Below are 27,285 nucleotides of genomic sequence, written 5' to 3' on the forward strand. Positions count from 1 at the left end.
TGGGTGACTGCCTTGTGGAACACCCCTGCTCAGTCCACAACATGACCCTGCACTTCCGATTGCTTGTCATTTTAATTCACCATTTTGGCCTCACTCTCATTTCTATCCTCAGCCTGCTGCAGTGTTCCAGTGAAGTTCAACAGAAGCTCGAAGAACAGCTCTTCATATATCAATTAGGCACTTTTACAGCCTTCTGTGCAAAGTGTGAACACAAGAAATAGGAGCAGGAGAAAACCATACAACCCGTCGAGCCTGCACCACCATTCAATATGATTAAGGCTGATCCTGGGCTTCAACTCTACTTGCCACCACTCCCCATACCCCTTTATTCCCTGAGAGTCCAAAAATCTGTCTATCTCAGCCTTAAATTTAGTCAATGATGATGCATCCACATCTCAGTTCTAAATGACAGCCACTTATCCTGAAACTCTGTCCTCTTGCTCTGGATTCCCCAGTCAGGAGAAGCAGTGCTTAAATCCTATTGTTTTTAATCTACATATATGATTACACAGCCAACAGTAAACCTGGTCAAATTTGTTCCTGATGCAAAAAGAGAGAGAACAGGAAAGGATGAGCATGCAGCACAATATTGCTGTCTGGACAGTGTCATGAGCCAACTATAAAAAAAAACTAACAGAATGCTAAGATATGTAGCCAGGAAAGTAGAATCATTGAGGTATTTTATGAATAGGTGCTTCCTATGGAACTTTGGTCACCAGGAGTGCACACCTTGACCTTGGACATGGAGGTTTTTGGCCCTGCAGAAGAAAATCTTCCCATGGCCAAACTCCCAGAAGGTACTCCTGGCAGGCAAAGCTCTGCACCAAGAACACCGCTTCATAACATTTACTCTTGTAAGTATACAAGTTACACAAAGACTTTATAACAGTTTTAGTCACCATGCTACAAAAGAGACATGCTTGTATTAGGGCATATCAAATAGTAGCAAAACTGATCAGAAATGGAAAAGGACAAACTCTGAAACATTGGCGAAGCTTAGAAGTCTAGAAAAGAGTTTAGGTGAGGGAGTTACTTAAGTATGTAAAATATTAAAGAGTGTTTAAATGAACCCAGTTTACAGTCAAAGTATGAAAAATAATGCCTCATCTTGGAAGATTTCACAAAAATATAGGTAATACTGCTATGATTAACCAACAATTCTTTGGGAGAGAGGATGTCATCCTGCAACTTGCTTAGACAAAAGGAAACTTATTTTCTTTTGTAGCTCCTCAGCTTCCACTGGAACCCAAAGGTGAAGCAGTCTGCCCAAATTAATGGCAATTTACTGTTAAATAGGTCACCTTCACTTTGAAACTGCATTCACTTTGTGGTGTTAAATTAACTTCAATCACGAACTAAAATTTTGAAACATGTTTTGTGTTAACTAATATTTCTGTTAACATAGAATTTGACTGGGGTTTGGAAAAATGCTGACATGAGTATGCAAAGCACTACAGTTCTCCTGTATCACTTCTCAGGTCATTGCTAATTATCTACTTAGTGGCTGTCTGAAGTGAAGACATTTTACTCTAGGGGATTGCCCTTGATTGCACTCTCCCAAACATAGAGTCATTACAAGCTAAGGGAGCAAGTTTTATATGCTGAGAGAGGCCGGATGTAAAAAAAAGGACAAGTTTTTCAATTCATGTTCTATTTTTCAGTGAGCAGAGTTGATTCTGTAATACCACAGTAGTTTAGTGGCATATAGAATATTACTTTATGGTGATGTAGTTCACTTTGCCTAACCACCCTTCTCCCTGCAAACATCCACAACCACCCATAGCACGTTGATAGTAGTAAAATTGTGCCTTGCTGTTCTGTGAAGAACCATTTGGTCCAGGACTCATTGCCACAGAACAAAATATAAATAGCCATTTGGCAGTACAGAATTTGGGTATTGTTTAAAAAATAGACATTTTGTCGAAGTTTTTTTTGCACTCATCAGGATACCAATGTCAGGAAGCAACAACTTTATACCATATCAGAAGAGAGTGTTGAGTAGTTGGCAAGTGGACTTTGGTAAAGGCAGTGCTATGGAGAATGCACTAGTTATGAATGCATCATTTCATGCCTATATCACGCAAACTCATGAACAGGCCATCGCTTTCGGCCCTGAAAAGTGCCCCATCTACCTCACCTTACCCTTCTAGGGTAATCTATCTCAAAAATTTGAGCAATAGGTAAAGCTAGCTGTTTCAGGCTTACAGTAGCAACACGAGTGGTATTCGCTACTACCAGGATGCTGCCATCAAGCCAAAAACACGTTCTGCCTATCACGTAAATGAGTAATGTGGTGTATGAATTTCAGTGCCAATGTGATGCTCGGTATGTAGGCCGTATGTCCCAAAGACTGGTGAATTGTATCGTCCAGCCACTGTTCACAAGAGGCAAGGGTCAGACTGTACACATCCAGCCCATGCTTGCAAAACTCAAAACAGTGTCCAACATTAGATGTGATTCCACGATTGGACAACATTTGCTAAATAATCCCCATTGTGCTAAGAATTACGCTGACAACCAATTTAAGATTGTCAGTCAGGCTTGCAGTGTGGCATATTTGCGTGTACTGGAAGCTACATATATTAATACACAGGGCCCTGCTCTTTGCAGACAGAACATGTACACACATTGTGCCTGTTTCAGCTGAACAAAAGTGATAGCCATTCATTGGTTCATTCCTCAGGGCAATGCCTTGATCAATGAGTCAAGCTGCTTGGCTTAAATTTCAAATAATGCTTGGCAGTTATCTGTCAGTCACCATTAACTGGTGCATTCTCCATGGCAATGCCTCTACCAGAGTCCACTTGCCAACCAATCAGCACTCTCTTCTCATATGGTATAAAGCTGTTGCTTCCTTTGACATTGGTATTCTTGCGATTGTCCTGATGAGTGCAAGATGAAAGCTTTGACAAAATGTCTTTTTTCAGCAACACTCGAGCAAAAAATGTACTTTATTGGTTATTCCAGTGGCTTCAAACTTAAGACATTGCTGATAATGGTATTTTCCACATTTTCAGTGTGGGCCCTACCACAAAAACTGTTGTGCGGGAAATGTTGGATTACTATAGAGTGGAGGGAGGACCGAGAAACCTATAGAGATGTGTGCTCTTTAGACCTGAAAGCTTCCAACTTTTGCCAAGTCTAAAACCAGATAGGATCTAGTTGATGCCTTGGCTTTGGATTTTTATTAAATAAAATGTATACATTAGTGTTTTCTAAAGTAGGTTCTAACTGCCTGTAAATCCTGTGGCATTCAAATCATGTGTTTGATGTCATCAATTTTCTGCAACTTGCTATTACCCCAGTTGTTTCACCAAGAAACTGTGAATCATGATATGGTGTGCAGTTGCTGCCTGTAATTGTTTCAGTTTGGGAGTTCACAGGAAAAAAATAAAAAAGATAATGTGGGTGTACTTTAAGGGCTAATGCTACTGAAATGAATGGGGAGCTTAGCATTTAAAGGGCAGTATTTTGATTCTGCAGTGATCTCAGCAAAAAAGACATTGCACCTTTCACCACCTCAGGATATCCCAAAGAGCTTTACAGCTAATTGAAAAATATGTAAGTGTAATCAGCATAATTAAGGAAACACGTCAATGAGCACATGGTGAGGTTCCAAAAGCAGCAGTGTGAGGATGGCCAGAAGAGGTTTTAGGATATTGGTTAATAGATAAATATTGGGCAGGACACTGGGGCAAACTCACCTGCTCTTTGAATCGTGTATGTGATCTTTTATGTCCACCAGAGGGTAGATGAGCTTCAGTTTAATGTCACATCTGAAACCTCAAACAGCACCTCCTGGGACAGTAGTGTTACTGGACTAGTAATCCAGAGGTCTGAACTAATGCTCTAGAAACATGTGTTCAAATCTCCACAGCAGCTGGTGGAATTTAAAATCAATTAATTAATAAATCTGGAATAGAATGTTAGTCTTATTAATTAATCGTGAAACTAGATTTGTCGTAAAAACCCATCTGGTTCACTCATATCCTTGAGGGGAGGAAACATTGGCCTACATGCGACTCGAGTACTCTGTGAAATGGCATTGCAAGCCAGTCAGCATCAAACTACTGCAGAATTAAAGCATTGTGGATGTACCTAAACCACATGGACTGCAGTGATTCAAGACTAACCACCACTTTCTCAAGGGCAATCAGGGAAGACCAATAAATGCTGCCCTTGCCTGTGACAATCACATCCCAAGGGCAAATATTAAAAAAATACATTGCAGCAGTTCCTAGTACCGCATTGAAGTGTTAGAACCTAAAATTTCTGAAGTGTGACTTGAGCCCACAACTTATGACTCAAAGATGAGATTGCTACCAACAGAGCCATGACTCTCACCCAAGTGTGGCTTTGGGAGCTGTTGCTGTAGTGTATATGCTAATTAATGTACATGGATTGTTTAAACTACCCCATAAAACTACCGGATCTGGATCATTTATGACAACTTGGTACAAATTAATTAGACAACTGTGATTGGGCACCTAAATTATAAGAGGTTGCACAAGCCGAGAGTGTTGACACAGGAAAAGCGTAGGTTCAGGATTGATTGCACTTAAGCACTCGAGGCACTATTAGCTTTTAGACAACTAAACGTCAGCATGTTTAAAAGTTACAGATTCTATAATAGGAGAGCATGGTCTCAAACTTAGATGAGGTTGGATGAAAAAAAGATTTAGGTTTATCTGCTTTAAGCAGAGGGTTGCGAATGTAGAGAATGACTGTCAAGGAAAACTGAGGGCTGACTACTGAAAATTTCATGACAGTTAGTTAGATACGTACCTGGTTCAAAATTTAATGGAGCTGTATAAGAAATATCATGAGATATATTACCCCGACACTGAAGCTAACAAGATGGAAGGCAGTCATCTTTTCTCTCCTGAACATTTCTATATTCCTTTGGCCTTGGAGGCCAATACCTGGATTCTACTGCTGGCTGTGTGACATACTCTGGCTTATTAGCTCTGTTGGAACTCAAAGCTATTTTAAAAAAAATTTCAATTATGTATAAAGTTTAAGAAACATTGTCAACTATTTCTACAAGTTGTACGATATGATCAGTGCCATGGAATTTTTTTAATGACTCTTCACTGTTATGTGAGGTGATTTGCTTGCAACGCTACATATAATCGAACCGTATATCGAATAGTCACTATATGCTGGACATTTCAAATCTTAGCTGCTTAATCCAGATTAAAGATAAAAAGTTCTAAATTTAGCAGATTCCAAATAGATATCATGCGGCTAACCAGATTTTGGTTCCCTGCATGTATAGTTGATCAGCTTTACTTGCCCAATTTCAGCAAAAGAATGGTTGACTCAAGACGTCACTGACATCATTATACCACCAAAGGGTTAATAATAGGAATTGAAGTGAACTACATAATTTGTTTCTACTTTCATAATTCACTGCCTAAGGAAGTATTTCAAAACAAAAATTAAGCAATGTGATGTATCTTGAAGCATAAAAATAGTATCAGTTCAAAAAAATTTTAAATTGGCACACTGTTCTTGGAGAGCTCCAACTGATGTGATATTGTCTCTATCTTTTATCTTTATGGTCAATTCCACTCCTGTAATATCACTATTACATGAAGGAGCTGCACACTATTAAAATGAATCATTTGTTTTAAGTATTTAATTTTTCATTCCATGTCCTCAGACAATATACATAGCTTAAGCAGTATTGTATAATCAAAAATACTTCTTTAAATAAATTACATTATGGTTTCACAATGTTCACAATTGTATACTCCTGAACAGCGATTGAAAGGTTTTTATATTAGGCAGTAATGCCCCATATTTTTAATACTTGAAAATAATTTGGTTGAAGCAATTACTGATTTTTCATCTTGAGGTGTTGTATTCAGTGAAGTGCTTCACAGCTATGGAATATTTTTGACTGTATAGACAAAGGAAACATTGCAAACCTTGCTGAAAGTTAAGATTCTAGAAGCAATGGGTCCAATTTTTTTTAAAGCTTCAAACCAGGGAAACAGCAAAATAATATTGCATGATGCAAAAGTGAAAATTATATTGAACTACACTCAAGCTTTTGCATGAGACATCACTGCAGAAATGGAACTCTTCAGTTTCTTTTGTCATGAGAGCCCAAGCTAAGAAAACATTTGGTTAAACTGCTGCGTTACTCGAATAAATGTTGTTCTCCTGCTCAGTTCCTTCAGTTTCGCAGCTCCCACGTAGGTGCAGGTTGAGCGTAATCCCCCTAAAATGTCAAGTATTGTATTCTCCACATCTCCTCTGTATGGAACCTCCACTGTTCTGCCTTCCGAAGCCCTGAATGGAAAAGGAATTAAGAAGTAATCCACACTGTTAGGTAAGAGCCTACATGTGAAGGGAAGGGAGAGAAAAGATGATCCAACCTGTAAATCCTTGCCACATCTACTGGGCAGTATAACTGCCTGCACTGCCCTCTTCATCTGCTAATAATGCTAACTTCTGGGGAAGGCAACAGAACGGAAGAGAAAGATCTGAGATCAGTCTAAGGAAGCGAAGCTCTTCCCTCACTGCAGATGCAATCGAGCAATTTCGAGGAGAGCTTCTTTTAATTTAGTATACTGTATTCATTGTTTTCAATGTGATTGCTGCATTGGGGAGACCAAACGCAGAATGGTGACCTCTTCGGAATACCTCCAATTGTTCACTATCTTGACCCCCCAAGCTTCTGGTTGTCTGTCATTTTAATTCTTTGCTCGGCTCCCGCTCTGATCTCTCAATCCTTGGCCTACATTGTTTCAGTAAAGCTCAATGTAAACTCAAGGAATAGCAACATCTTTTAATTATGCATTTTACATCCTTCCATAGTCAACAATTTCAGATAATCTCTGCCCCTTTTTTTGGATGGCAGCTGTTGACGATTCAGCTATTTTCTCTAGACCCATCTTTTGTTTCTTTACTTATCCTATTACCATCGCATTTTGCCTTACACCACCATCCCTTTAGTCATTTAATCTCTGCAGCCACAGACTTTTCTTCCCAATGCTCCTTTCCCTGCACCCGTACTTGCTTAAAACTTGTTACATCTCTAACTTTTTCCAGTTCCGATGAAGGTTCATTGACCTGAAATATTGGATTTAATGTGGGTGATGGCGATAACCAAATAAGCGCCTGGCCAGTGTCAGGCCTTCCACAGGATTTAGGAGCCCAAGGGTGGAAATCCTACCCCCAACAACTGCTGGACAATCATCGGCCAGCGGTTCTCCATTGCCATCAGTGCCATTGGAAACGGTGGCTGCGGCTGGTAATGCTCCAAGGACCACAACACGGATCGTCGCTGGACCCCTGGGCATAGGTGAGTGGGATGGGGATCATGGGGAAGGGTCGCAGGTGTGGGAGGGGGTTCAGCAGCACCCCCCGCCCCCACCCCCATGCCAGGTCCCTCGATCAGGCACTGAGTGCCTGTGAACAGGGTTTGCTGGGTGGCCCCCCGGAAGGCACAGGAGAGTGATGCACCTCCCACTTAATCTGTTTGCCACCACTAAATTCCATTGGGCTCCGGGATAACTGGTGTCATGTGGCTCATCAATGAGCCTAATTGACACCCCACCATGAGCAGGCGAGCTGTATGCACTGGCCCTTTTTGGTCTCCAATTTAATTGAGGGAGGTTTTCCCACCAGTGGCAGACTGACAAGCAGCCTCCCATGCAATTTAGTGGGCCCAGCCGATATATTGCCCACCACGATGGGCTGGATTAAATTCTGCCCAGTAACTCAGTTTCTTCCTCACCAGATACTGCCTAATCTACTGAGCATTTCCAAAATTTTCCAGTTTTCTTTCAAGCTTCCAGATGATATGGATACTCATCACACAACTGTATCCAAGTTCATCATGTTCATTATTATGTAAGGGGCCCAGTAGATAAAGCACTCCTATAAAGACCAGAAGGTCCTGGATATGATTTCCAACCATGAATGAGTCAGCTCATCTCAACTAGAGTTGCATTTGGGTTGCTACAGTTGGCTTCAGAGCCTCTCAATGGGGAAGGAGAGATATTAGCTCGAGTTTCCGCTCCTGAATGTTATCCAGTGACCCATGCTGGAAAAGTTTGTATGTGTGTGTGGTTATTAGATAAGGACAGGACTAGACTGCTCTGATCCCTTTATAGTTCAACAACCTGAAGAGATGCATTAAAAATATCCAGCTGGGATGGGTACTTTTGGCTGTGAAACCACACCAGCAAAATATCAGCATAATCAGAAGGGGTGAAGGAAACCGAATGTCCTATTGTTTACGGGTATTGTTTACAGGTAGCTCTATCAGTTCACAGCGTTAGTGTTGTTAGTGTGCAGTCATGATATTACAAATTTTTAGAAAACTTTTTAAAAGATTACATTTTTAAAAAAACCTTGGACTGAGTTTAAAGACTGTTTCAAAAATGGTTCCAAGCTACTGGACACAATTGTGGATTTCAAACAGGGTCTCTTCTGAGAGAACAAAAGACCTTAAATTAAATTATAGTTCACTATGGTCTCATGCAGTAAATAACACAGTTTTATTGACGCCTCACTGTAAGAATGTAAATTGTGCCTTGACCAGGACAAAAGCTAAGAACCGCAGATGGGAGAAGTTGTTTGAAGTGTTCATGTCTTAATTGGGGAGATGACGAGGCATTTTGTACAGGTCACATGATAACAGTGGCCATCTTAGCTTACCTGTAAAAAGCATTAAAAAGGGCAGGCAGTGGCATATCCACAGAGAACCAACTTGCAGAAGGTTCAACCCGGGGAGAGACAGAAGAAGGTGTCTAGAAACTGCCACAGTTTCTGCTGTAAGTAACTAGGCAGTTTGAAAGTGGCATGCCTGCAGAAGCAGAAGAAAGGAACATTCTTTCCTCCCAGTAAACCACACGCACATACAAACTTTTCCAGCATGGGTCACTGGATAGCATTCAGGAGTGGAAACTTGAGCTAATATCTCTCCTTCCCCGTTAAGAGGCTCACCTGTTAAAGCAACCTCCAGCAATTCGACAGTGGAAGCCACTGCAGCTCCAGAGACGATTCTACCTCAAAACCTTCACTTCAGACAATCTAACACCTCGACTTCAAAACATATCACTGAGTATGAACTAATCTTGATATATGTTTATAAGTATTGTTTTATCTTCATTTGTGACTGAACATTGTGTATGTGTTAGTATCTTTATCTTTTCTTAAGTAATCCCAAAGCAATAGTGTAAAATCATCTAACCTTTCCTCTTTTTTTTAAAAGTAAAAAGGCTTCACTGCTGGGCTATTTTAAATTGAATTTCTCACTCCCTGGGTAAGAAAATACACAACACACATACAAATACATTGTTCATGGACAATGAGAGAGATGACCTTAGTTCTAAATATCAAGATGTAGAATCACTTTGAGTAAAGATAAACAGTAAAGGTAGGAAGTCACTTGTGGGAGTAGTTTATAAGCCCCTTAACAGTAACCACATAGTAGGACAAGATATACAGAAAGAAATAACAGGTGCTTGTGAGAAAGGTACGGCAATATTCATGGGTGATTTTTATCGGCATATACATTGGGAAAATCAGATTGGCAAAGGTAGCATGGAAGATGAGTTCATAGTGTTTTCAGGACAGTTTTATAGAGCAGCATGTTCTACAGCCAACTGGAAAGCAGGCTATTCTAGATCTGGTAATGTGCAATGAAACAGGATCAATTAATCACCTCATTGTAAAGGCGCCAGTGGCCCTAACATGATTGAATTTCACATTTAGTTTGAGGGAGACAACAGTGGGTCTAAAACCAATGTTTTAAACTTAAATAAGAGCTAGTTAAAGTGAACTGGGAAATTAGGTTAAGGGATAGGTCAGTAGAGATACATTGGCAAACATTTAAGGAGATATTTAATAACACTCAGCAAAGGTACATTCCAATGAGAAAGAAAATCTCTTCGGGTAGGATACACCATCCGTGGCTAACTAAAAGTTAAAGATAGTATCAAATTGAATGAAAAAATGTACAATTCCATGAAGATTAGCAGCAGGTCATATTGGACAGAATATAAAACAAAGAATAAAAAAAAGAGGGAGAAGTTAGAGTACAAGAGAAAGTTAGCTAGAAATATAAAAACAGATACTAGGAGTTTCTACAAGTATTTAAAAAGGAAAAGAGTAAGTAAAGTGAGCGTGGTTCTCTGGGGAGAGAATGGGGAAAATAAGGAAATGGCAGATGAATTAAACAGATATTTTTCATCAGTCTTCACAGTAGATGATACAAATAACATCCCAGAAACAACTGTGAGTCGAGAGATGAAAGGGAGGGAGGAACTTAAAATAATTCTAATCACCAAGGAAAGGGTACTGAGAAAATTATTAGAACTAAAAGCTGACAAGTCCCCAGGTCCTGATGGACTTCATCTTAGGGTCTTTCAAGGAGTGGCTGCTGAGATAGTCGTTGCATTGGTGGCAATTTTCCAAAATTCCCTAGATTCCAGAAAAGTCCCATTGCACTGGGAATCAGTGAACATAACTCCTCTATTCAAGAACGGAGGGTGACAAAGGAGGAAACTACAGGCGAGTTAGCTTAACATCTGTTATAGGGAAAATACTGGAATCTATTACTCAGGAGGTTATAGCAGGGCACTTAGAAAATCTCAATGTAATCAGGCAGAGTCAGGTTTTGTGAAAGGGAAATCATGTTTGACTAATTTATTGGAGTTCTTTGAGGAAGTAATAAACAATGTGGATAAAGGGGGAACCTGTGAATGTGGTGTACTTAGATTTTCAGAAGGCATGTGACAAGGTGCCACATCAAAGATTACCATACAAAATCAGAGCTCATTGTAGGGGGTAACGTATTAACATAGAGGATTGGTTAGCTAAAAGGAAACAGAATGGCCCAAATGGGTCATTTTTGGATTGGCAGAATGTAACAAGTGGAGTGCCACAAGGATCAGTGCTGGGGCCTCAACTGTTTACAATTTACGTCAATGACTTGATTGACAGGACTGATGACACAAACATAGGTAGGAAAGTAACTTGTGAAGAAAACATAAAGGAGTCTGTAAAGGCTTATAGGTAGATTAGGTGATTGGGCAAACATTTGGCAGATGGAGTATAATATGAGAAAAAGTGAACTTGTCCACTTTGGCAGGAAGAATAGAAAAGCAGTATATTATTTAAATAGAGAGAGACTGCAGAACTCTTGAGGTACAGAGGGATCTTGGTGTCCTGGTATATGAATCACAAGAAGTTAATTTACGGGTACAGCAAGTGATTAGGAAGGCAAATGGACTGTTGTAATTTATTGCAAGGGGAATGGAATATATAAGTAGGGATGTTTGCTACAGTTGTATAGAGCATTGGTGCAACCATATCTAGAGTACTATATACAGTTTTGGTCTCCTTATTTAAGAAAGGACATCATTGCATGAGAAGCAGTCCAGAGAAGGTTCACATGGCTCATTCCTGGGATTGGGTTGGGGGGGAAGTGGGGTGCGTTATGAGGAAAGTTTGGACTGGTTGGACTTGTATCCATTGGAGTTTAGAAGAATGAGAGGTGAGCTCATTGAAGCATATAAGATCCTTAGGGGATTTGACAGGGTGACAGGCTGAAAGGGTGTTTCCCTTTGTGGGAGAGACTCGAACTAGGGAACACAGTTTAAAAATAAGGGGTGTCTCATTTAAGATGAAGATGAGGAGAAACTTTTTCTCTGAGGGTCATGAGTCTGTGGAACCCTGTTCCCCAGAAAGCAGTGGAGGCAGGATCATTGAATGTTTTTAAGGCAGAGGTTGATAGGTTCTTGACTAAAAGGGGAGTTAAAAGGTATTGGGGGTAGGCAGAATGTGGAGTTGAGGCCATAATCAGATCAGCCATGATCTTATCAAATGGCAGAGCAGGCTGATGAAGCCGAATGGCCTACTTCCCCTAATTTGTATGTATATTCGTATGACTTTGGCGAAATACCTTTTAAAGCATCCAAGACAATTGCAGGCTCGGATCTGGAATTTAATCCATTTGCAAAACAGCCAAATTTGAACTTTAAAGAAATTGGAAGTAGAATGGGGAAAATAACGTAGAGCCAAATTGCTGAAATCAAACAAGAACCTGCAGCAGCGAGCTTTCTGAAACTAACAATTAAAGATAAGATGGTTAGTTTTGATGCATAGATGTTTGTAGAACAGGAGTCTAAGCATGAGTATCCTTAAACATAAAACAGTTAAAAGCCATAGTTAAACAGATAGGACTTAAAAATACCCAATAAAATAAAGATATGAGTTTCTCAAGATGCCGGCTGAGCCTTTGGGACTCAGTCCCCAGAGTCGGAACACGTAGAAGAAGCTGATTGGAACCAGACCAAGTTACTTTAACCGAAGTACAGCTAGAAAAGCGGAAAATAGAGCTAGAATTTCAGGAAAGAGAAAAATAAAAAAATAGAGGGAAGCTGGAGAGAAAGAAAGGGTTTTCCAGCTCCAAACATTGGGAGTTGCAGGCACAGAAAGCGAGAGACTTAAGATAGCTTGAGGCTGCTCGGGAAAATCTCACTCTGCCTTATAACAGTCCAAACCCCTGTAACCCAGAAACAGGTACTGAGGCCCTAAAATTCTCTAAATTTATCCCCAAATTTGAAGAGAAAGTAGAATCCCTTTTTGGTACTTTTGAGAAGGTATCCGATCAGCTACATTGGCCATGAGAATTGGGGGCACTCATGATACAGGGTCATGGTATAGATATCAGGAAAGACCCAGGAAATCTATCCCAGGCCGTCCCCTGAAGTCACGGTTAATTATAAACAGACCAAAGCTGCAATTCTCAGTGCTCATGAGTTGGTCCCAGAGGCCTTGCAACAGCAAATCTGGAATTCCTGTGAGAAACCAAAACAGACTTATTTGGAATTTGAAAGAATTAAACAGATCGCATTCGACTGGTGAGTCTGTGCTTTAAAAATAGAGGATGCCTACAAAGGGATAAGGGAACCAGTACTTTTAGAGGAGTTTAAAACTTGCCTCCCCTATAATATAAAAATGTACCTTGAGGAACAGAAGGCTACTTCAGCAAGGGCAGCTGCAGTTATGACTGAACTATGAACTGATTCACAAACTACTGAACCACAGCAAGCCTGGATCAGTGATATAAAAGGGGGATAGAGGGACAGAAGCAGATCCCTAGGAAAGGTAGAGTAGAGGAGGCTGGGCAAACCAATCTCCCACATCTAAAAAGGTCTGGAAAACAAATCAGCAGGGCCACGGCCGGTCTCCTCTCATTGTAGCACGCTGGGATATGTCAAGGAGAATTGCTGGCATGTCCAGGGAATTGCAGGGAACATTACAGCACAGCACATGTCCAGAGTCAGGAAAGTTGTAAGTCTCAGTGCAAATACAACAGAGGGTGCAGAGACCGATCAGGATTTTGTATTCAAAGGGAAGATGGTCCATAGAGTTTCCAATGAATCAGAAAAGGGGATTGGAATTCTCTGAGATGCTGGATGCTTACAGACACTGTTAGCAAGGAAAATTGAAGATTTCCCATGGAGAAGCAGAACAAATTCCAGTGTGCTAGTCAAAGGACTCACTGGAGAATGTACTCAGGTATCATTAGTAAAAACTCACTTGAAAAGTAAATTTGTTACGGGGCTAGTAAGAGTGGGTGTAATCTCAAGCTTACCCATGCAAGGGGTTGACCTTTTATTGGGGAATGACCTGGCAGGCTGTTGGGTGGTACTGTAAGGAACATATATTTTTATTTATGTTGGACTATTGTAAAGAACCCATCTTTTTATCTTCTTTTGGACTGTGAATTAAAATTACAATGACTGCAGTATGAAAGACATGTCCACTGGAACAGGATGAGAGACATATACAATGTTGCAGTCCTGGAACAGAGTGTGCCAGGAAAGACAGGATGGTGCCAGAAAGAAGTCCTGGACCAAGGGAGCTGCCTGGCAACAACGCTTTAATTGGCTCCTGACCAGGTGACCAGGTTTTGTGTGAGGACAGTGCAGCTGAATAGCTCCTAGTCTGAAAGGAATAAGATCTAAAACCTCTTTCTCCTGGGTGTGGAAGATTTCAGTAATTCCACAATAATAGTTAGCTGGCTTTTCTCCTCATATCTCTATTACCTGCTCTCTCTCTCTGGAAACCCCTGTCAAGAGACAAAGGGGAAAATCACTGTTAGAGACATTGAAAGGCAAATGCTCAACCAATGAACTAAATACTGAAAGTGGTGGAAGACCACCTCGTGTCATCAACAAGAACTGAAAGGAATTTGGAAGAAATCGATCAAAATCAACCCATCGAATCCTGTACTCTGGAATTGGTGCTATTGAACTGTTTTATCCACCCTTAAAATCCATGTCTTTTGTGTGTCTTGTATGTGTGTGTATAGGGATTTAAGTTAGCAGTTCATATTTCTTTCTTTTGCCACTAGTTAAAGACAATTTGTCCAATAAACAGTTATTTACTTATTAAGTTTACAAACCTGGTGTTTGTATTCTGTTAACCTAAAGTAAACAGTTGGGTAGAATTGGGGAAATCTGGTGGTTTGGTCGAACTTTTCACATTTGTCCTGGCTCGGGCAGCAGTGGGGCTTGATAGTACAGCGCACTATCCCCAGTGAGTCGTGACAATACCCTCAAAAATTCAAGAATAGTCCAGAGGGGCTGCAGAAACTGCAGAAAAACAGCAGAAGGGGTGCAAGAAAGTTGGTAACGGTTCAGAAGCATTTCAGGAGTGAGGAACATAAAGGGGTCTCGTTGGGTACAATCGAGAAATTGAACCCTAAATACACTTTGAATTTTGCCATCTTTCCTATTTGAAGTTACACTTCCAGTTTCCACCCAAAGCAATTAGCATAATCCCAAATGTAAAATTTGGCAGTGTTAGGCACCAGGAATGACAACGGCAAACCCAGCCCTATCGACCTTGCAAAATCCTCCTTATTAACATCTGGGGCTTGTGTCGAAATTGGGAGAGCTGTCCCACAGACTAGTCAAGCAACAGCTTGACATAGTCACACTCACGGAATCATACCTCACAGATCATGTCTCAGACACCACCATCACCATCCCTGAGTATGCCCTGTCCCACCGGCAGGACAGACCCAGCAGTGGTGGTGGCACAGTAGTATACAGTTGGGAGGGGGTTGCCCTGGGAATCCTCAAAATTGACTGGCCCCCATGAAGTCTCATGGCATCAGCTCAAACATGGGCAAGGAAACCTCCTGCTGATTACCACGTACTGCCACCCACCTCAGCTGATGAATCAGTGCTGCCCAATGTTGAACACCACTTGGAGGAAGCACTGAAGGTGGCAAGGGTGCAGAATGTACTCTGGTTGGGGGAACTTCAATGTCCACCATGAAGAGTGGCTTGGTAGCACTACTACAGACCGAACTGGCCGAGTCCTAAAGGGCATAGCTGCTAGACTGGGTCTGCGGTCGACGGTGAGGGAACCAGCCAGAGGAAAAAACATACTTTCTCTCATCAGCACCAACCTACCTATCGCAGATGCATCTGTCCATGACAGTATCGGTAGGAGTGATCACTACAAGGACTTTGTGGAGACAAGTCCCATCTTCACATTGAGGATACCCTCCATTGTGCTGTGTGGTACCACCACCATGCTAAATGGGGTAGATTTCGAACAGCTAACAACTCAAGATTGGGCATCCATGAGGCACTGTGGGCCATCAGCAGCAGCAGAATTGTACTCGAACACAATCTGTAACCTCATGGCCTGGCATACCCCCCACTCTACCGTTACCCCCAAGTCAGGGGGTCAACCCTGGTTCAATGACGAGTGCAGGTGGGCATGCCAGGAGCAGCACCAGGCATACCTAAAAATGAGGTGTCAACCTGATGAAGCTATAACACAGGACTACTTGAGTGCCAAACAGCATAAGCAGCAAGTGATAGACAGAGCTAAGCAATCCCATAACCAACGGATCAGATCTAAGCTCTGCAGTCCTGCCACATCCAGTCGTGAATGGTGGTGGACAATTAAACAACTCACTGGAGCAGCAGGCTCCACAAATATCCCCATCCTCAATGATGGAGGAACCCAGCACATCAGTGCAAAACCTAAGGCTGAAGTACTCGCAACAATCTTTAGCCAGAAGTGCCGAGTGGATGATCCATCTCGGCCTCCTCCGGAGGTCCCCAGCATCACAGATGCCAGCCTTCAGCCAATTCGATTCACTCCGTGTGATATCAAGAAACAGCTAAAAGCACTGGATACTGCAAAGGCTACAGGCCCTGACAATATTCCGGCAATAGTACTGAAGACTTGTGCTCCAGAATTTGGCGTGCCCCTAGCCAAGCTGTTCCAGTACAGCTACAGCACTGGCATCTACCCGACAATGTGGAAAATTGCCCAGCTACGTACACAAAAAGCAGGACAAATCCAACCCGGGCAATTACCGCCCATCAGTTTACTCTTGATCATTAGTAAAGTAATGGAAGGGGTCATAACAGTGCTATCAAGCGGCACTTGCTTAGCAATAACCTGCTCACTGATGCCCAATTTGGGTTCCCCCAGGGCCACTCAGCTCCTGACCTCGTTACAGCCTTGGTTAAAACATGGACAAAAGAGCTGAACTCCCGGTGAAAGTGACTGCCCTTGACATCAAGGCAGCATTTGACCAAGCGTGCCATCAAGGAGCCCTAGCAAAACTGGAGTCAATGGGAATTAGGGAGAAAATTCTCCGCTGGCTGAAATCATACCTAGCACAAAGGAAGATGGTTGTGGTTGTTGGAGGTCAATCATCTCAATTCCAGGACATCACTGCTGGAGTTCCTCAGGGTAGTGTCCTTGGCCCAGCCATCTTCAGCTGCTTCATCAATGACCTTCCATCCAACATAAGGTCAGAAGTGGGGATGTTCGCTGATGATTGCACAATGTTCAGCACCATTCATGACTCCTCAGATACTGAAGCAGTCCATGTCCAAATGCAGCAAGACCTGGACAATATCCAGGCTTGGGCTGACAAGCGGCAAGTAACATTCGCGCCACACAAGTGCCAGGCAATGACCATCTCCAACAAGAGAGAATCTAACGATCGCCCCTTGACATTCAATGGCATTACCATCACTGAATCCCCCACTATCAACACCTTGGGGGTTACCACTGAACAGAAACTGAACTGGACTAAGCCATATAAGCACTGTGGCTACAACAGCAGGTCAGAAGCTAGGAATTCTGTGGTGAGTAACTCACCTCCTGACTCCCCAAAGCCTGTCCACCATCTACAAGGCAAAAGTCACGAGTGTGATGGAATACTCTCCACTTGCCTGTATGAGTGCAGATCCAACGAGATTCAAGAAGCTTGACACCATCCAGGACAAAGCAGCCCACTTGATTCGCACCCCATCCACAAACTCCCTCCACCACCGATGAACAGTGGCAGCAGTGTGTACCATCTACAAGATGCACTGCAGAACCTCACCAAGGCTCCTTACGCAGCACCTTCCAAACCCACGGCCGCTACTATCTAGAAGATCAAGGGTAGCAGATAGATGGGAACACCACCACCTGGAAGTTCCCCTCCAAGTCACTCACCATCCTGACTTGAAATATATTGCCGTTCCTTCACTGTCGCTGGGTCAAAATCCTGGAACTCCCTCCCTAACAGCACGGTGGGTGTACCTACACCACATGGACTGTAGCGGTTCAGGAAGGCAGCTCACCACCGCCTTCTCTAGGGAACTTAGGGATGGGCACATCCGTCAATGACTTAAAAAAAGATTCACAACTCTTGAGTGAAGGAATTTCTCCTTATCTCAGCCCTAAATGATTGACCCCTTATCCTGAGGCTGTGCCCCTGTGTTCTGGATTCCCCAGCCAAGCGAAACAATATCTCAGTGTCTACCTTGTCAAACCCCTTCAGAATCTTGCATGTTTCAATTACATCACCTCTCATTCTTCAAAATGTTAGAGAGTATAGGCCCAATTTATTCAGCTTCTCATCCCAGGACAACCCTTTCATGCCAGGAATCAATCTCGTGAGACTTCTCTGTACTGCCTCCACAGCAAGTATATCCTTCCTTAGATATGGTGAAGAAAACTGCACACTGTATTCCAGGTATGCTCTCACCAAAGCCCTGTACACTTGTAGTAAGACTCCACTAGGAAGCTAGAAGTGTTCCTGTTTTGAAAAAGGACTCAACAACCTGAAGGAACACAGGCTGCTTTATGTCAAAACCTGGAAGAACAGCAGAAGGAACTTGAAGAGACCCTGCCGGATGACAGAGTTTGAAACGAGATGTGCAACCTTCAAAGGGAAAAACAAAACCTGCTGAAAAACCTTCACACATTACAAGATTCCCTCAGGTCAAAGTTTGTACCTCTGGGAAAGCATGAAGAGAAACAGAAAGAATCCCGCACGTCTCTGAACAAACTGAAGAATGAGTTGGCAGAGAAGACACAACAATGCTCAATTTTCCAGAAGGCAGGAAATACAAAAAAGAGACGGAAGAACTGAAGAATTAGCTAAATGAAACCAACGAGGCTTTGGAAGCAAAAGTCGCAGAATTTTCCAAGATGCAGACTGATAATAAAATTTTGGGAGATCCAACTACTGAGTTCAGTCAAGTTGAGCTTGCATCTGAGAGAAGTCTGGCCAATGGTGAAGTCAAAAAGAAGGCCGAGATTAAAGTCTGTGCTAGAAAGAAGGCACGTAGAAAGAAGATGCAGAAATACCGATAAGCATACGAATGGCAGCATACGAATATACTTTTGTACATAGGCCTGGCAATCAAATCGCAAACGCCGATGCCCTTAGTCATTTGCCTTTACAAGAAAATGATGAGCACGTCCCAGTTCCACAGGAACTTGTTTTATTGCTAAATTTCTTAGATTCCTCGTCAGTATGTGCTCAACAGATCAGAGATTGGACAAGTCGGGACCCAGTCCTATCTCAAGTACGAGAACAAGTGCTTCATGGTTGATCACAGGAGCCCGTATCTGACTAAATGAAACAGTACTTCAACAGAAGGCATGAAATAACCCTCCAGGATGGCATCTTATTGTGGGCAGCATGAGTGATAGTTCCTCCAAAGGGAAGGGAGCCACTTTTAATTGAACTACACAGCGCACACCCAGGAATTTCCCGAATGAAGACCATAGCACACAGCTACCTATGGTGGCCTGGGAGAGTTTAGTGAAGAGTTGTGTGCAATGTCAGCAACTGCAAAAGTTGCCATCGACAGCTCCATTACACCCTTGGGAGTGGCCAGGTAGACCCTGGGTGTGGTTACACATTGACTATATGGGACTTTGCCTGGGAACATTGTTTCTGCTCATTGTTGATGCCCATTCAAAATGGTTGGATATAGATGAGGTGAAGTCACCGACGTCAACTGCTACCATGGAGAAACTGCGTCAAAGTTTTACCATTTACGGACTACCAGAAGTAGTCGTTTCTGATAATGGCACGGCATTCACGAGTGCTGAGTTTCAATGGTTTATCAGCCTTGACGGTATCACTCATGTAAAAACTTCACCGTACCGCTCTTCCTCAAATGGACTGGCCGAAAGGGCGGTTCAAACGTTCAAGGAATGCATGAAAAAGCTAACTGGCGGCTCCTTATCAACCAAGCTCGCACACTAACTTTTTCATTACAGGACCACCCCTCGCACAGCAACAGATGTCACACCTGCGGAGTTATTATTGAAATGCCATATCAGGATGAGATTGAGCTTAATAATGCTGAATTTAGAGGGCAAGGTGGAAAGGAGTCAGAGAAACCAGAAAATTAGACATGACTGGCATAGTCACGAGAGTAAATTTACTGTGGGAGAGATGCTATATGTGAAGAACTTCAGAGAAGGAATAAAGTGGTTACCGGGTGAAATAAGTGCAGTGACTGGACCTCTATCTTACCAAGTGGAGGTGGAAGGCCGGATTATCAGGAAATATGTGGACCATTTAAGGAAGAGAGAAACAAATCACCAAGAATTGATTCCTCCAGTGATCACGACCAGGTCAGTGTTCCGTGTTGAGAGTACTCAGCCCAGAACAGACATGTCTGATGTTCCTGAAAGAGTTGAGGATACAGAACTGCAGGTGCCCACCAAAGCACCAGGAAACTCTGTCCCTAGAAGGGTTCAAAATTGATAAAAAGGGTGTCGAATAGACTGTCGGTACTTGAGGTTGACAAGGCACCGGGATTGGACATGATGCATCCAAGGATATTGAAGGAAGTGAGAATAGAAATTGCAGGGGCACTGGCCATAATTTTTTAGTCTTTCCTAGGCTCAGGGGAGGTGCCAGAGGACTGGAGAATTGCAAACATTACACCCTTGTTCAAAAAGGGTTGTAAGGATAAGCCCAGCAATTACAGACCAGTCAGTTTAACTTCAGTGGTGGGCAAGATTCTAGAAACAATTATTCGGGATAGAATTAGTAGTCACATGGAAAAATATGGGTTGATAAAGAAGAGCCAGCATAGATTTCTAAAGGGGAAATTGTGTTTAACTAACTTGATGGAGTTTTTTGAAGAGGTAACAGAAAAGGTTGATGAGGGTAATGCCGTTGATGTGGTGTACATGGACTTTCAAAAGGCATTTGATACAGTGCCACACAACAGACTTGAGGAAAGTTATTGCTCATGGAATAAAAGGGACAGTAGTAATGTGGATACAAAATTGGCCAAAAAATAGGAAGCAGAGAATAATGGTCAATAGATATTTTTTGGGCTGGAGGAAGGTTTGTAGTCAAGTTCCCCAGGGGTTGGTATTGGGACCCTTGCTATTCCTGATTTATATTAATGATCTAGATCTTGGTGTGCAGGGGACAATTTTAAAGTTTGCAGAAGATATGAAGCTTGGGAGTGTTGTAAACTGTGAGGAGGACAGTGTGGAACTTCAAGAAGACATAGACAAGTTGGTGGAGTGGGCAGATAGGTGGTAAATGAAGTTCACCGTGGAGAAGTGTGAGATGATGCATTTTGGTAGGAAGAACAGGACAGACAATATAAAATAAGGGGTGAAATTTTGAAGGGGGTGCAGGAGCTGAAAGACTATGTGCTTAGATCATTGAAGGTGGCAGGACAGGTGGAGAGAGCAGTTAACAAAGCATATTGTATCCTGGGCTTTATTAATAGGGGCATAAAGTACAAGGGCAGGGGTGTTACACTGAATTTATTTAGGACGCTCGTTAGACCTCAGCCAGAGTACTGTGTACAGTTCTGGGCGCCACTTAATAGAAAGGATGCAAACACATTGGAAAGAGTGCAGAAGAGGTTTACAAGAATAGTTCCAGGGATGAGAAACTTCAACTATGAGGATAGATTGGACTGCTCTCTTTGGAGAGAAGGCGGCTAAGAGGAGATTTGATAGAGATATTCAAAATCATGAGGGGGCTGGACAGAATATATAGGGAGAAGCTGTTCCTACTCATAAAAGGATCAAGAACGACAGGGCACAGATTTAAAGTGTTTTGCAAAAGAAGCAAATGTGACGTGAGAAAAAATTTTTCACACAACGTGCGGTTCAGGTCTCGAATGCACTGCCTGGAAGTGTGGTGGAGGCAGGTTCAATCGAGGCATTCAAGAGGGCATTAGATGATTATTTGAATGGAAACGCTGTAGAGGGGAACGGGGGAAAAGGCAGGACAATGGCACTAGGTCATAATGCTCATTTGGAGAGCTGGTGCAGTCACGATGGGCCAAATGGCCTCTTTCTGTGCCGTTAAAATTCTGTGATTCTGTTCAGATAACTCAAGGAGGTTCCTGACTAAGCATCAGAAGTTGTGGAGTTGAGACGTTCGATACACATCAGGAAACCATCTAAAAGACTGGACTTGTAAATTCCTTACCCAGCGTAAATACTATGTTGTCTTAAGTAAATTTTGCACTTGTAAATAATATGTATTTCCAAATTAAAGAGGGAGGAATGTAGTAATTATGGTTTTATTTAGTATGTAATGTACCTTTAAGAATAATGCTTGTTAAGGAACATCACATGATCTTTAGTAACCAATAGGACAGTAGTGCAGGCTACCTCAGAGTCAGTAGTGTCGAGATAGAATTTGAGCTGAAAGCATACGTGTAGTTGCTGCCGAGAGCCTTGTAAATACACTTAATGTTTCCGCCTAAGAAGCATCTGCAGATTAACTCTATCAATTGTACCAACTCAGCCACCACTCAACAGATAGTGAGAACGTAGGAAGCAAAATGGCAGGTGTCACATCTGCACTAGCATGGAAAACTGCCATGAGAAGGGAAGGGGATGTTGGTGATGACTGAGGACTGGACCAGGGTGTTGTGGTGGGAATGGTCCCTGTGAAATGCTTTAAAAGGAGGGGAAGCATTTCGTGGTAACTTCATGTTGCAGGTGGCGGGAATGGCCAAGGAGGATCTGTTGAATATGAAGCCTGGTGGGGTGGAAGGTGAGGATGAGGGGAACCATATCATGGTTTTGGGAGGGAGGGGAAGCAGTGAGAGCAGTAGTTTGGGAAATGGGTCGGACATGTTCAAGGGTCCTGTCAACCACAGTGAGAGAAGGAAGAGTCCTTGGTCGGGAAAAAAGACTTATTGGAATTGCTAGTATGGAAGCTTACATTGTCAAATAGATTCAACAGAGATGGAGAATGGAATGGTGTCCTTCCAAGGAGAGGGGTATGTGGAAGTGTAGTCAAGGTAGCTGCGGTTATCAATCGGCTTATAGTGAATATTAGTTGATAGCCTCTCGCCTGAAATGGAGAAAGAGAAGTCAAGAAAGGGAAGGGAAGATTAGGAGCTAGACTGCGTAAAGGTATGAGAAATGTAGAAATTGGAGGCAAAGTTGATGAGACTTTCCAGTTCAGGGTGAGAACAAGAGATGGCAACAATGTATTCACCAATGTACTGTATCAGAAAAAGAGATGAGGGAAGCAGCCTGAATAGGACTGGAACAAAGAATGTTCCACATATCCCACAAAAAAGCAGAAATAGCTAGGATCCATGCGGGTAGCCATAGCAATATATTTTCAGCAGCACTGACTCACTCTACTTCAAAGCTGTCTTGCTCCACTGTCTCATTTCATGAAGAATCAAAGGATTCAACAATTCGTATGTACCAACACTCCCCCAGATTCTCCTACCCTCTAACCCCATTCTTCTTAATCATGCCCTTTGTCATGTATTCATGGCACTCCTTACCCCTCCTTCTCTAGTCCAGAACAGTATGTCCTTAGGAAAGGCCTCAGCTTCATTCTCTCACACTGCACTTCAACAGATTTTGAACTCAGCACAATGCTGAACCCTTTTTCCTTCGCCTCTGTGCCCACTACTTTGACAAGAGTCTTGCCCCCACACAGAGTACCCCTTTAGCTACCTCCAGTATTCTTTCTCCACCTGGACACCTACACTCTTGATCTTTTAATTGAGAATGTATGGTGTGATGTTGGCTCATCACTTTATCTACTCCCCTTACACATTCCAACCTATCTTTCTCTGAACTTGTAACATTCCCTTCTCTCAGGTCCAACTCTAATATTGTCATCAAACTTGCTGGTAAAGGTGCTGCTGTTGTTGTTTGGTGTACTGACCTTTACCTAGAAGAGGCTGAACACCAACTCTCTGATACTCCCCCATATCTCCCCCAGACGAAGACACCACGACTAAACATCAAGTCATTGTTTCCAGGACTGTCGCTGACCTCTCTTCTCCTCTGGAGATCTTCCCTTCATGGCCTCCAACCTCAGAGTCCCTTGATCCTCAACCTCTCACTTCTACCTTATTCCCATGATCCACAAACAGGATGGTCCTGGTAGACCTACTGTCTCACTGAACTGGTTTCTTCCTACCTCGACTCTAGTTTTTCTCCCTCGACTGAGGCGAATGTTATCCTTTTAGAGCTGTCATCCCTTTGGGTGAGATGTTAATTTTCTCTCACAACTAAACATAAACAGCTTGCATGGCACTATTTAAAGAACCGTGGTAGCCTCACCTTCACCCCACCAGCCTCCATATTCAACAGATAATCCTCTGCCATTTCCGTCACCACCAGTGTGATGCCAGCTTTCAGCATTCTGAATGGACCATTCCCCTTGTGACGCCCTGGTCTATCCCTCAGTCACCCTTTCCTGCAGCATCTATCCATGCGAACACAGGAGGTGCAACACCTGCCCTTTCACCTCCTCCTTTCTCAAACATTCTTTCCAAGTGAAATAGGGATTTACTTGTACATTTTACAGTTTAGTTATACTGTTTTCACTGCCCATGATGCAATGCCTCTATATTGGGGAGACCAAACATAGACCAGGTGAATCCTTTACGGAATACCTCAGTGCAGTATGCAAGCATGAGCCTGAACTTCCAGCCGCCTGTCATTTAACTCTCCTCTTTGCTCTCATGCTGACCTTTCTGTTCTTGGCCTCCTGCAGTGTTCCTATGAAGCTTAACGCAATTTCAAGGAACAGCACCTCATCATTCAATCAGGGACTTTGCAGTCTTCTGGACTCAACATAGGGCAGAATTTTTAGCTGAGCGGGCGGGGGCGCACCTGACCCACTCGAGGGTAAAATGACAAGCGATGACATCGGGCAAGCCCTGATTGCGATATTTCGGTCGGCGAGCACGCACGGGAATTGGCAGCGCGCCCGCCAACAATTAACAGGCCCATGAAGGCCATTAAATTAATAATTAAATGGAAAATTTCACTGCCCGTCTTTGCATTTTTTATGAAACCTTATCCACGGGTGGGATGAGGTTTCCAACAGGAATTAAAAATGCAATGAAAATGTTCCAATCTCATTTATAAAAGAGGGCGCTGGTGAGAAGTGACTGAAGCATTCTGGGAGAAGTCATCGCAGCCACCGCAACTCAGGAGGGAATCGAGGAGAAGGACTCTTGCACTCAACAGGAGGAAGGGCATCCAACAGAGGGTGCTGATGAGAAATGACTGAAGCATTCTGGGAGAAGTCATCGCAGCCACCGTGACTCAGGAGGGAATCGAGGAGGACCCACTGTCAAAAAACGGAATAGCCCCAAACATTACATTGCTGTAGTGTTTCCATCCCTCCCTCCTCCTCAAACCTACAAAAGAGAGGAAGAGGCAGTGCCTTCAGGAGTGCACCAGACCTGCCTTCTGAAAGTGGATTTTAAAGAAAAAGCAGCTGATTGGTGAGTAAATCCTGGGAGCAGACTCGGAGGGAGGAGCACCAGAGCAGAGAGTATAAATCTAGCTTACCTTGGGGATTCGTGGCCTTGTCTCCAGGGAGCAGACTCGGAGGGAGGAGCACCGGAGCGGTGAGTATAAATCTAGCTTACCTCGGGGATTCGCGGCCTTGTCTCTAGGGAGCAGACTCGGAGGGAGGAGCACCGGAGCGGTGACCTCGGGGCACAGAGTAACTGAAGCCAAAACTGAAAAAGTGATGTCAGAGGAAAGCTGTGGCCTGATTGGTTGGTAGGAAATCTGCACCAAATTTGAAAAAAAAACACTGCAGAGCTAATTAATTAATTATCTAAGTAGAGATGGCTGGGCAGGTGATGTGCTGTAGCTGTATGATGTGGGAGCTGGCAGATCCCATTGTGAGCCGCAGTGACCACATCTGCAGCAAGTGTTGGTTGCTGGAGGAACTCCGGCTCAGAATTGATGAGCTGGAGTCCGAGCACTGGACGCTGCGGCACATCCGGGATGGGGAAAGTTACCTGGACGCTTTGTTTCAGGAGGCGGTCACACCCAGTAGATTAAGTACTTCAAGTCCGGTCAGGGTCAGCAGGGTGTGACCGCAAGTGAGGCAGGTAGAGGGATCCTGTGTTCAGGAACAGAGGAGCCTCAGCTCTTGACCTTGACCAACAGGTACGAGGTACTTGCTCCCTGTATGGATGAGGAAGAGGGCTGTAGGGAGGATGAGCCAGCTGACCATGGCACCGAGGCACAGGAGGCCATTCAAGAGGGGGGAGCAAAAAGACAAGTAGTAGATGTAGGGGATTCTATAATTAGGGGAATTGATAGCATCCTTTGTAAGCAGTATCGAGTGTCCCGCATGGTATGTTGCCTGCCCGGTGCCAGGGTGAGGGATATCTCTGACCAGCTTGAAAGGATATTGGAGATGGAGGGGGAGGATTCGGTTGTTGTGGTCCACATCGGGACAAATAACATAGGGTGGTCAACAGGACTTTAAACTAGAAAGTGGGGGGGAGGGAAGGGTAAAACTCCAAGAAGTATGACTAATGGGAAACAAAGCAGCAGGTTAGCGTATTGGGGGGTGGATTCAACTTCATGGAAAATTATGAAAAAACTGAAAAGAAAAGAGAGCCCAGGAGAGGCTATTATAAGTCTCCAGAACACAAAATAGGACAGAGTGTTTGGAAGGGGCTAGGAATCTAACTTCAAGCACATCAGATAAAGGGACGACAATGAGAATGGGGATGGGAAATACAGGACTGAAGGTGTTGTATCTGAACGCACGCAGTATACGAAATAAGGTAAATGAGCTTGTGGCGCAGATTGAAATTGGCAGGTATGATGTGGTGGGCATTACGGAGACATGGCAGCAAGGGGATCAGGACTGGGCACTAAATATCCAAGGATATGCATCCTATCGAAAAGATAGGCAGGTTGGCAGAGGGGGTGGGGTTGCTTTGTTAGTAAGAAATTAAATTAAATCGATAGCAAGAAATGATGTAGGGTCAGATGATGTAGAATCTGTGTGGGTAGAGTTGAGGAACTGCAAAGGTAAAAAAAACATAATGGGAGTTATGTACAGGCCTCCGAACAGTAGTCAGGATGTGGGGCACAAGATACACCAGGAGATAGAAAAGGTGTGTAAGAAAGGCAAGGTTACAGTGGTCATGGGGGGTTTCAATATGCAGGTTGACTGGGAAAATCAGGTTGGTAGTGGATCCCAAGAAAATGAATTTGTGGAATGTCTACGAGATGGCTTTTTGGAGCAGCTTGTGGTGGAGCCCACTAGGGAACAGGCAATTCTAGATTTAGTGATGTGTAATGAGGCAGATTTGATAAGGGAGCTTAAGGTGAAGGAACCCTTAGGAGGAAGTGACCATAATATGATAGAATTTACCCTGCAATTTGAGAGGAAAAAGCTGGAATCAGATGTAACGGTATTACAGTTGAATAAAGGCAACTACAGAGGCATGAGGGAGGAGCTGGCCAGAATTGACTGGGAGATGAGCCTAGCAGGAAAGACAGTGGAACAGCAATGGCAGGAGTTTCTGGGAGTAATTTGGGAGACACAGCAAAAATTCATCCCCAGGAAGAAGAAGCATACTAAAGGGAGGACTAGGCAACCATGGCTGACAAGGGAAGTCAGGGACAGCATAAAAGCTAAAGAGAAAGCATACAATGCGGCGAAGAGCAGTGGGAAACCAGGGGATTGGGAAG

At 43.2% G+C, this 27,285-nt stretch overlaps 1 protein-coding gene across 2 annotated transcripts in view; it reads right to left on the reverse strand.

The window, feature by feature from the left end:
- Positions 1–5,334: 5,334 nt before the first annotated feature.
- LOC144679010 (GMP reductase 1) overlaps positions 5,335–27,285 on the reverse strand; it is a 107,446-nt gene continuing 85,495 nt past the window's right edge. Inside the window, exons 9-10 of one of the 2 annotated variants that reach the window (XM_078539216.1) lie at positions 15,456–15,580; positions 6,228–6,300 (exon numbers count right to left, since the gene is read on the reverse strand). In XM_078539216.1, coding sequence (XP_078395342.1) covers positions 15,502–15,580 — 79 coding nt within the window. In that variant the 3' untranslated portion in view covers positions 6,228–6,300; positions 15,456–15,501. Of the gene's footprint in view, positions 6,301–15,455; positions 15,581–27,285 lie in introns of both variants that reach the window. The other variant, XM_078539215.1, reaches the window with a different exon arrangement.

This window comes from Cetorhinus maximus, chromosome 3, assembly GCF_964194155.1.
Source record: "Cetorhinus maximus chromosome 3, sCetMax3.hap1.1, whole genome shotgun sequence".
NCBI lineage: Eukaryota > Metazoa > Chordata > Chondrichthyes > Lamniformes > Cetorhinidae > Cetorhinus > Cetorhinus maximus.